Below are 11,013 nucleotides of genomic sequence, written 5' to 3' on the forward strand. Positions count from 1 at the left end.
AGTGTATAACATTGCCCCACCGGTACGATCTAGGCATCTAAACGGCTTTTCAGGATTCCAAATGTGCACTCAATCACACGCGGAGTCATCATCCATGGCTGAAGATGATACCTGCTGTCACCTATGATACAAAAGCAAAATACTTTCAAGACCATTCAAATAAAAAAAAATAGTGTATGTTTTTTTAATTTATACCTATATCGGCCGCCAGCCGTTCAATGAACGGCTATAGGGAATGCGCAGTTTCGCGTATAGCCTATTATATGCACAGTTTCGCACTATGTAGGCTATTATAAATAAGTATTATTCATTGAGGGAGCTTAGACTCGCTGGGGACTGGTGGAGAGACGCATAGTCTACAGAGCCTCCCCAGAAGCAACTTCATCCTCCAGTTGGCTGAAGAGCTGCGCGCTCTGGCGTCCAAACAGCCACCGGTGGCGTCCCGCAGTGTCCACAGAAGAACACCCCCCAAAAAATACCTGCATGGTGAAGACAAGTTGCAGTAAGAACAGAACTGTCTACCAATGCACGAAGTGCACCTTAGCTGTCTGTGGCAGTTGCACTGCCAAGGTGCAGAGATGTGCGAAGTGTATTTGAGCTGCCGTCTCAACCGTGCGTAAGAGCAGAGCGCATCAACTCGTGTAGCCTACAACTAGTAGCCCATAGCCAATAAAACGGCTTATTGTTTTATTCATATATCAATTAGATAATTAGATAATTATTAATTTTATTATATAATTATTAAACATCGAAGTTATATGCTGCATCTGTAATCACAAGACGTATATGCCTAGCCTACTGTAAAAAGCGATGCATTCTCAAGTATTAACTTAGATAATTATTAATTAGATAATTATGTATCTACGTTCTATGCTACATCTGTACAGTAGGCTACTATTTTATTTGGATCCTTGGCCAAAATGCTGTTCTTGTATCCGTTTCATCGATTATTTTCCTTTTGTGAAGTGTAAGCTATACTATTCTTGTTAGTAGTGCGAAGATAACATTTTGTTGTGTTATTTTATTGCCATATAGTCATTTTGTGAGTAGTATGAAAGGACAACATTAAGCCTTGAGTTGTACAGTACAATCCTAAGACCGTATACCGTAAAAAACTATGCGTTCTTACGGTACGTCCATTGAACGGCTACTGGCCGATAAAGTTATATAGTGAGCCGCGGTGGTTCTAGTGTTAAATCAAAAAGTGATATTTTTCTTCTAAATATTCTCTCACGAACAACATGCCTGGCATTGCGATGCCTTCGCCTCTCAACAATCACTGCTGCCATGATCAGTGGAAAGGCTGGCCATGACACCCACGCTTAAATACCACCACGTCTCTGAAAACGGAATTAATTTCACTTTAAATGCGTGAAGCAATTGGCGCTGATCTTTGTGAATCGAGCGAATTTTGCAATAATGTTGATTTGCATAGAATGGGGAACATTCTCCGCCCATATTACCTAATTTAAATATCAGCTAATAATACCGGCGCAGAGAACCGAATGACGAAGACAACACAGTTAACACCGTTTTTCACCCTTTGTGAATAGCAACGTTGATTTTCGACTTATTTGCACAGATTTTGCATCAGGAAAAGCTGCGCAATCCTTTAGTGAATTTTCCCCACAGAGTTTTAGAAACACAACACTTTCTCACACACTCAAACACACGTGCGAAAAAACACATACACCTTGATATAGAATCACTCTCTCTCTCTCTCTCTCTCTCTCTCTCACACACACACACACACACACGCACGCACGCGCGCACGCACGCAGTGACCTTGTATCCGTTCTCCTTGGCAAAGCTGAGGATGAGCTCTCTGCGTTCTGTCGTAGTGTTGGTGGCATCAAACACCTGAGAGAGATGAGGGAGGGAGAGAGAGAAGGAGGGAGAGAGAGAGAGAAGGAGAGAGAGACGAGAGAGGGAAAGAGAGAAGGAGAGAGAGACGAGGGAGGGAGGGAGGGAGGGAGAGACGAGGGAGCGAGAGAGAGACGAGGGAGGGAGAGAGAGACGAGGGAGAGAGACGAGGGAGGGAGAGAGACGAGGGAGAGAGAGATGAGGGAGGGAGAGAGAGAAGGAGAGAGAGACGAGAGAGGGAAAGAGAGAAGGAGAGAGAGACAAGGGAGGGAGGGAGAGACGAGGGAGGGAGAGAGAGACGAGGGAGGGAGAGAGAGAAGGAGGGAGAGAGAGACGAGGGAGGGAGAGAGACGAGGGAGGGAGAGAGAGACGAGGGAGAGAGATGAGGGAGGGAGAGAGAGACGAGGGAGGGAGAGAGAGAAGGAGGGAGAGAGACGAGGGAGGGAGAGAGACGAGGGAGGGAGAGAGAGACGAGGGAGGGAGAGAGAGACGAGGGAGGGAGAGAGAGAGACGAGGGAGGGAGAGAGAGAAGGAGGGAGAGACGAGAGAGGGAAAGAGAGAAGGAGAGAGACGAGGGAGGGAGGGAGAGACGAGTGAGCGAGAGAGAGACAAGGGAGGGAGAGAGAGACGAGGGAGGGAGAGAGACGAGGGAGGGAGAGAGATGAGGGAGGGAGAGAGACGAGGGAGGGAGAGAGAGACGAGGGAGAGAGATGAGGGAGGGAGAGAGAGACGAGGGAGGGAGAGAGAGAAGGAGGGAGAGACGAGGGAAGGAGAGAGACGAGGGAGAGAGACGAGGGAGAGAGATGAGGGAGGGAGAGAGAGACGAGGGAGGGAGAGAGAGAAGGAGGGAGAGAGACGAGGGAAGGAGAGAGACGAGGGAGAGAGACGAGGGAGGGAGAGAGAGAAGGAGGGAGAGAGAGAAGGAGGGAGAGGTGGGAGGAGCAGGGGGGTCAGAGTGAGGTCAGGGGAAACTGTGTAGAACATGTGTGCTGAGCCAGTTAGATCAGGAAGAGTATTTAACTAGGGTTAGATCAGGAAGTGTATTTAACTAGGGTTAGGGTTAGATCAGGAAGAGTATTTAACTAAGGTTAGATCAGGAAGAGTATTTAACTAGGGTTAGATCAGGAAGAGTATTTAACTAGGGTTAGATCAGGAAGAGTATTTTACTAGGGTTAGATCAGGAAGGGTATTTAACTAGGGTTAGATCAGGAAGAGTATTTAACTAGGGTTAGATCAGGAAGAGTATTTAACTAGGGTTAGATCAGGAAGAGTATTTAACTAGGGTTAGATCAGTTAGACTATTTAACTAGGGTTAGATCAGGAAGAGTTTTTAACTAGGGTTAGATCAGGAAGAGTATTTAACTAGGGTTAGATCAGGAAGAGTATTTAACTAGGGTTAGATCAGGAAGAGTATTTAACTAGGGTTAGATCAGGAAGAGTATTTAACTAGGGTTAGGGTTAGATCAGGAAGAGTATTTAACTAGGGTTAGATCAGGAAGAGTATTTAACTAGGGTTAGATCAGGAAGAGTATTTAACTAGGGTTAGATCAGGAAGAGTATTTAACTAGGGTTAGATCAGGAAGAGTATTTAACTAGGGTTAGATCAGGAAGAGTATTTAACTAGGGTTAGATCAGGAAGAGTATTTAACTAGGGTTAGATCAGGAAGAGTATTTAACTAGGGTTAGATCAGGAAGAGTATTTAACTAGGGTTAGATCAGGAAGTGTATTTAACTAGGGTTAGATCAGGAAGAGTATTTAACTAGGGTTAGATCAGGAAGAGTATTTAACTAGGGTTAGATCAGGAAGAGTATTTAACTAGGGTTAGATCAGGAAGAGTATTTAACTAGGGTTAGATCAGGAAGAGTATTTAACTAGGGTTAGATCAGGAAGAGTATTTAACTAAGGTTAGATCAGGAAGAGTATTTAACTAGGGTTAGATCAGGAAGAGTATTTAACTAGGGTTAGATCAGGAAGAGTATTTAACTAGGGTTAGATCAGGAAGAGTATTTAACTAGGGTTAGATCAGGAAGAGTATTTAACTAGGGTTAGATCAGGAAGAGTATTTAACTAGGGTTAGATCAGGAAGAGTATTTAACTAGGGTTAGGGTTAGATCAGGAAGAGTATTTAACTAGGGTTAGGGTTAGATCAGGAAGAGTATTTAACTAAGGTTAGATCAGGAAGAGTATTTAACTAGGGTTAGATCAGGAAGAGTATTTAACTAGGGTTAGATCAGGAAGAGTATTTAACTAGGGTTAGGGTTAGATCAGGAAGAGTATTTAACTAAGGTTAGATCAGGAAGAGTATTTAACTAGGGTTAGATCAGGAAGAGTATTTAACTAGGGTTAGATCAGGAAGAGTATTTAACTAGGGTTAGATCAGGAAGAGTATTTAACTAGGGTTAGATCAGGAAGAGTATTTAACTAGGGTTAGATCAGGAAGAGTATTTAACTAGGGTTAGATCAGGAAGTGTATTTAACTAGGGTTAGGGTTAGATCAGGAAGAGTATTTAACTAGGGTTAGGGTTAGATCAGGAAGACTATTTAACTAGGGTTAGATCAGGAAGAGTATTTAACTAGGGTTAGATCAGGAAGTGTATTTAACTAGGGTTAGATCAGGAAGAGTATTTAACTAGGGTTAGATCAGGAAGAGTATTTAACTAGGGTTAGATCAGGAAGAGTATTTAACTAGGGTTAGATCAGGAAGAGTATTTAACTAGGGTTAGATCAGGAAGAGTATTTAACTAGGGTTAGATCAGGAAGAGTATTTAACTAGGGTTAGGGTTAGATCAGGAAGAGTATTTAACTAGGGTTAGATCAGGAAGAGTATTTAACTAAGGTTAGATCAGGAAGAGTATTTAACTAGGGTTAGATCAGGAAGAGTATTTAACTAGGGTTAGATCAGGAAGAGTATTTAACTAGGGTTAGATCAGGAAGAGTTTTTAACTAGGGTTAGATCAGGAAGAGTATTTAACTAGGGTTAGGGTTAGATCAGGAAGAGTATTTAACTAGGGTTAGATCAGGAAGGGTATTTAACTAGGGTTAGATCAGGAAGAGTATTTAACTAGGGTTAGATCAGGAAGAGTATTTAACTAGGGTTAGATCAGGAAGAGTATTTAACTAGGGTTAGATCAGGAAGAGTATTTAACTAAGGTTAGATCAGGAAGAGTATTTAACTAGGGTTAGATCAGGAAGAGTATTTAACTAGGGTTAGGGTTGGATCAGGAAGAGTATTTAACTAGGGTTAGATCAGGAAGAGTATTTAACTAGGGTTAGATCAGGAAGAGTATTTAACTAGGGTTAGGGTTGGATCAGGAAGAGTATTTAACTAACTGTGTAGAGACATATCGTCAGTTTTGTTCACTAATTGCTAGAATCCTAAAATAGTAATTGCAGTCCCCAGATCCCGGGCAGAGGGGAGGGTGAGGGTTAGGGGGTCAGGGGGTCAGGGTCAGGGTCAGGGTTAGGGGGTCAGGGTCAGGGTTAGGGGGTCAGGGTCAGGGGGTCAGGGTTAGGGGGTCAGGGTTAGGGGGTCAGGGTCAGGGGGTCAGGGTTAGGGGGTCAGGGTTAGGGGGTCAGGGTCAGGGGGTCAGGGTCAGGGTTAGGGGGTCAGGGTCAGGGGGTCAGGGTCAGGGTTAGGGGGTCAGGGTTAGGGGGTCAGGGTCAGGGTTAGGGGGTCAGGGTGAGGGTGAGGGTTAGGAGATGTGGAGACACCGGCTGCAATGTGAGGAAATATAATAGCCAAATATGGTTTCCATTCATTGGACTTTGTTTGCAATATAGCCTAGCTATGTTTGTTTGTTTGTTGTGTTCACGCCTGTGTTTACGTGTTTACGTCTGTGAGAAAGAAGAGCTTTTCTCACAGATGGGGGTTGGGACTCACCGCCACCTGGCCGAGCTCTTGAGAGAAATACGCACATACATCCCTCAAAGCATGGACAGCACAGGCCCTGAACACACACACACACACACACACACACACACACACACACACACACACACAGGCAGAGAGAGATAGAGAGAGAGAGAGAAAGAGAGCGATTACCACACAGTCTGATTGGCCTATAACGCTCCAGTAACACACAGTCTGATTGGCCCGTACTTGCGTATCTTCATGGCCTCCTGGTTGTCGGGTCTGAAGAACTCGTAGTTCTTGTAGGAGCGCGTGGCGTCCCGCCGGTACTGACCCACGTTGAACACTGAGGAGAGGACGAGAGGAGGAGAGGAAATTAGAGGAGAGGAGAGAAGGAGGAGAGGATGAGGAGAGGAAATTAGAGGAAAGGAGAGGAGGAGGAGGAGTAGGAGGAGAGAAGGGAGGAGAGGAAAGGAGGGAGGAGAGGAGAGAAGGAGAGCAGGGAGGAGAGGAGAGAAGGGAGGAGAGGAAAGGAGAGGAGAGAGGAGAGAAGGAGAGCAGGGAGGAGAGGAGAGCAGAGGAGGGAGGAGAGGAGATTAGAAGAAAGGATAGTAAGTAAGTAAGTAAGTAAGTAAGTAAGTAAGCTTTATTTATATAGCGCTCTTCACAGCACGGATGCACAGAGTGCTTTACAGTAATACATTAAAATGGCAATACAACACGAGACAAGATTAAAACGACACAGAACAGATAAAACAACAATATTGCGAGCAGCAAGGCGTTATAGATGGCCGAAGGCCTGCCGAGGGGAGCAGAGGGGATTAGAGAAAAGGAGAGGAGAGAGGATGAGACAAGATACTGGCCCTAGTCCCTGGTGTGTGAGCCCTAGTCCCTAGTCCCTGGTGTGTGAGCCCTAGTCCCTAGTCCCTGGTGTGTGAGCCCTAGTCCCTAGTCCCTGGTGTGTGAGCCCTAGTCCCTAGTCCCTGGTGTGTGAGCCCTAGTCCCTGGTGTGTGAGCCCTAGTCCCTAGTCCCTGGTGTGTGAGCCCTAGTCCCTAGTCCCTGGTGTGTGAGCCCTAGTCCCTAGTCCCTAGCCCCTGGTGTGTGAGCCCTAGTCCCTAGTCCCTGGTGTGTGAGCCCTAGTCCCTAGTCCCTAGCCCCTGGTGTGTGAGCCCTAGTCCCTAGTCCCTGGTGTGTGAGCCCTAGTCCCTAGTCCCTGGTGTGTGAGCCCTAGTCCCTAGTCCCTAGTCCCTGGTGTGTGAGCCCTAGTCCCTAGCCCCTGGTGTGTGAGCCCTAGTCCCTAGTCCCTAGTCCCTGGTGTGTGAGCCCTAGTCCCTAGTCCCTAGTCCCTGGTGTGTGAGCCCTAGTCCCTAGTCCCTAGCCCCTGGTGTGTGAGCCCTCACACCCACACAGACGAGAGGCTCTCTCACACTCAGCCTGCCTGAGCGTTCCTGAGGAGGACTGAGGACAGGACAGGACAGGACAGGACAGGACAGGACAGGACAGGACAGGACAGGACAGGATAGGACAGGACAGGACAGGATAGGACAGGACAGGACAGGACAGGATAGGACAGGATAGGACAGGACAGGATAGGACAGGATAGGACAGGACAGGACAGGACAGGACAGGATAGGACAGGATAGGACAGGACAGGACAGGACAGGACAGGACAGGACAGGATAGGATAGGACAGGACAGGACAGGACAGGATAGGACAGGATAGGACAGGACAGGACAGGACAGGATAGGATAGGATAGGACAGGACAGGACAGGACAGGACAGGACAGGATAGGACAGGATAGGACAGGACAGGACAGGACAGGACAGGATAGGATAGGACAGGACAGGACAGGACAGGACAGGATAGGACAGGACAGGACAGGACAGGACAGGACAGGACAGGACAGGACAGGACAGGATAGGACAGGATAGGACAGGACAGGACAGGATAGGACAGGACAGGACAGGACAGGACAGGACAGGACAGGACAGGACAGGACAGGACATGACAGGACAGGACAATGAGACCTCAGGAGGACAGAGAGCACTGTCTGCTGGATGAGGCTCACCCTCTGGGAGAGGGAGGGAGAGGGAGGGAGGATGAGGCTCACCCTTTGGGAGAGGGAGGGAGATGGAGGGAGGATGAGGCTCACCCTTTGGGAGAGGGAGGGAGAGGGAGGGAGGATGAGGCTCACCCTTTGGGAGAGGGAGGGAGAGGGAGGGAGGATGAGGCTCACCCTCTGGGAGAGGGAGGGAGATGGAGGGAGGATGAGGCTCACCCTTTGGGAGAGGGAGGGAGAGGGAGGGAGGATGAGGCTCACCCTCTGGGAGAGGGAGGGAGATGGAGGGAGGATGAGGCTCACCCTTTGGGAGAGGGAGGGAGGATGAGGCTCACCCTTTGGGAGAGGGAGGGAGATGGAGGGAGGATGAGGCTCACCCTTTGGGAGAGGGAGGGAGGATGAGGCTCACCCTTTGGGAGAGGGAGGGAGAGGGAGGGAGGATGAGGCTCACCCTTTGGGAGAGGGAGGGAGATGGAGGGAGGATGAGGCTCACCCTTTGGGAGAGGGAGGGAGAGGGAGGGAGGATGAGGCTCACCCTTTGGGAGAGGGAGGGAGATGGAGGGAGGATGAGGCTCACCCTTTGGGAGAGGGAGGGAGATGGAGGGAGGATGAGGCTCACCCTTTGGGAGAGGGAGGGAGAGGGAGGGAGGATGAGGCTCACCCTTTGGGAGAGGGAGGGAGGATGAGGCTCACCCTTTGGGAGAGGGAGGGAGGATGAGGGAGGATGAGGGAGGATGAGGCTCACCCTTGGTGTGAACTCCTATCCAGTTGAGGTATCTGGTCATCTTCTTGGAGATGTAGGTCTTTCCCCTGGCGGGCAGCCCCACCAGCACGATCAGGGTGGGCGAGTTGGTGAACTGGGGCACCGATGCTGGAGGGGGAACACACACACATGCACGCGCGCACACACACACATGCACGCACGCACACATACACACACACGCACATGCACGCGTGCGCGCGCACACGCACACACACACACATGCACGCACACAACAATATCACTGTTAATAGTTTATATAGTGACTTGAACCCACAACCTCAGCGTAGGGTTAGGGTCACCCCCCCCCCAAGCAGAGTGAGTCACGGGTTGCTCACACGCTTCCGTTTGATGCGTGTCCGTCAACGTATGGCGGAAGATGTGTCTGCCGCACGCAACAACAACCAATCACATTGTCCGAAACTGCGCTCGCAACAGCCAGTAGATTCTCTGAACCTGCTAGCGCGCACTATTTTGAAAACCCACCCGGCTTTTTGTTTAGTGCTGTAATGGATGCTAATCTGGTGGAACGTGTGGCGATCGATATGCATTGTGGTTGAGGCGACGTGAACGTGGTGCCGCAGGTATTGGGTACATCCTGTCCTGCAAACCCGCCGGAAACAAACAGCGATGATAAGTTTGTCCTCCATCTTGGTATCGAAAATTTTGAAAATCCCACCTTGCGATGGCGTCTTTCTCCGTCAAGACATCTGATTGGTCGGGGACGCAAAGCACCGGGACAACAACGGAACCAGAATGCCATTCGGCTGCAGCCATTGAAAGTGAATGGCATCCGTCAATGTTGACACATCAAACGGAAGCGTGTGAGCAGCCTGTCAGGTAACTCTTAACCCTAACCCTAACCCTAACCCCTAACCCTAACCCTTAACCCTAACCCGCTCCACTGCATCTTTCAGCCTCAACTGTCAGCGTTCGTCAAAAATCAAGAAATTAACCTCCATGATTCTCTAACGTTGGACGCAGGCGGTGAACGCAACTAACCCTAACCCTAACCCTAACCCTAACCCTAACCCTAACCCTAACCCAGGCGGTGAACGCAACTAACCCTAACCCTAACCCTAACCCTAACCCAGGCGGTGAACGCAATGCAACAGTGGAGCCGCTGTTATTAATCACAATAACCCGCGGTCACTAACCCTAACCCACACTAACTCTAACCCACACTAACCCTAACCCACACTAACTCTAACCCTAACTCACACTAACCCACACTAACCCTAACTCACACTAACCCTAACCCACAGTAACCCTAACCCACACTAACTCTAACCCACACTAACCCTAACTAACCCTAACCCTAACTAACCCTAACCCACACTAACCCTAACTAACCCTAACCCTAACCTCACACTAACTCTAACCCACACTAACCCTAACTCACACTAACCCTAACCCTAGTCACACACACACACACACACACACACACACACGTGGATTGACCCCAGGGGTGAATGGCCCTTGGGCCTCGCCAGGTACAGAGTTCTATGCAAGTCCTTTGCAGTCCAACGCACACACACCTAACCACACACACCTAACCACACACACACACACACACACACACACACATATTTACAGCATATCACAAATACCTCAATATGAAAGACAGAAGTCGCTTCCAAACTGATATATAAGCCAAGCACCAACCTGTCCACAAATATATACGCACAACGTGTGTGTGTGTGTGTGTGTGTGTGTATGTGTGCATATATACTCACAACCTCTTCGGCGGCTCAGTCTGCTGTCCACCCAGGGAACCCAGGTCTTTTCTAGAGGATTCTGGGTCAGTTTATTCTGTTTCTGAGACATGGTCCCGCACGGTGTGTGTGTGTGTGTGTGTTTGTGTGTGTGTGTGTGTGTGTCTGTGTTTGTGACAGAGAGAAGAGTCAGAGACAGACACTGAGAATGACAGAGCTGCTAACCCAGTATAATACTGAGTGTGTGAGAGCGAGAAACAGTATGCGCGAGCGAGAGAGGGAGAGAGAGAGAGGGTGGGAGGGGGAGAGAGAGAGAGAGAGAGAGAGAGAGAGAGACGTGTGCGAGTTCATCAACTTATACTGGAATCGACCAGGATAGGGGGCGGGGCCTGCCAGTGTAAGGCCACGCCCCCGCTGGCCCCCTCAAGGACTGTACGGCCGAACGGGACTCAGGAAATGTTGGATAAGTCTGGGTTAAACTAGCTAAATATGTTAAATGTTGAACTATCCCTTTAAATTGGGCATGGCACACCTCAATTATAGGATGTTCTTCTTCCTTAATCTACCAGTGTGTCTTCACTTTGTTTATAAAATCAGGTCCTTAAGACTCTTACACACAACAACATCATAATTACAGGGTTGTTGGTTATAATAGGGCTGGCGATGTTCACCTGCTAGTCCAGGCAGGTCACCTGGTACCGCTCCCTACAGCAGGCTGTCTCTCTCCCTGCCCCTCCCTAAAGCCTCACTCCCCCACCTCCC

General features: G+C 48.7%; 1 protein-coding gene across 3 annotated transcripts in view; it reads right to left on the minus strand.

Moving 5' to 3' along the window:
• LOC311315265 (6-phosphofructo-2-kinase/fructose-2,6-bisphosphatase) overlaps nucleotides 1-10,549 on the minus strand; it is a 23,040-nt gene extending 12,491 nt beyond the window's left edge. For 2 of the 3 annotated variants that reach the window (XM_084445889.1, XM_084445887.1), the window contains exons 1-5: nucleotides 10,273-10,549; nucleotides 8,522-8,647; nucleotides 5,964-6,060; nucleotides 5,745-5,811; nucleotides 1,786-1,860 (exon numbers count right to left, since the gene is read on the minus strand). In XM_084445889.1, coding sequence (XP_084302015.1) covers nucleotides 1,786-1,860; nucleotides 5,745-5,811; nucleotides 5,964-6,060; nucleotides 8,522-8,647; nucleotides 10,273-10,363 — 456 coding nt within the window. In that variant the 5' untranslated portion in view covers nucleotides 10,364-10,549. The remainder of the gene's footprint in view (nucleotides 1-1,785; nucleotides 1,861-5,744; nucleotides 5,812-5,963; nucleotides 6,061-8,521; nucleotides 8,648-10,272) is intronic. The other variant, XM_084445888.1, reaches the window with a different exon arrangement.
• Nucleotides 10,550-11,013: the final 464 nt, after the last annotated feature.

This window comes from Borostomias antarcticus (genome assembly GCF_949987555.1).
Source record: "Borostomias antarcticus genome assembly, chromosome: 11".
Lineage (NCBI taxonomy): Eukaryota > Metazoa > Chordata > Actinopteri > Stomiiformes > Stomiidae > Borostomias > Borostomias antarcticus.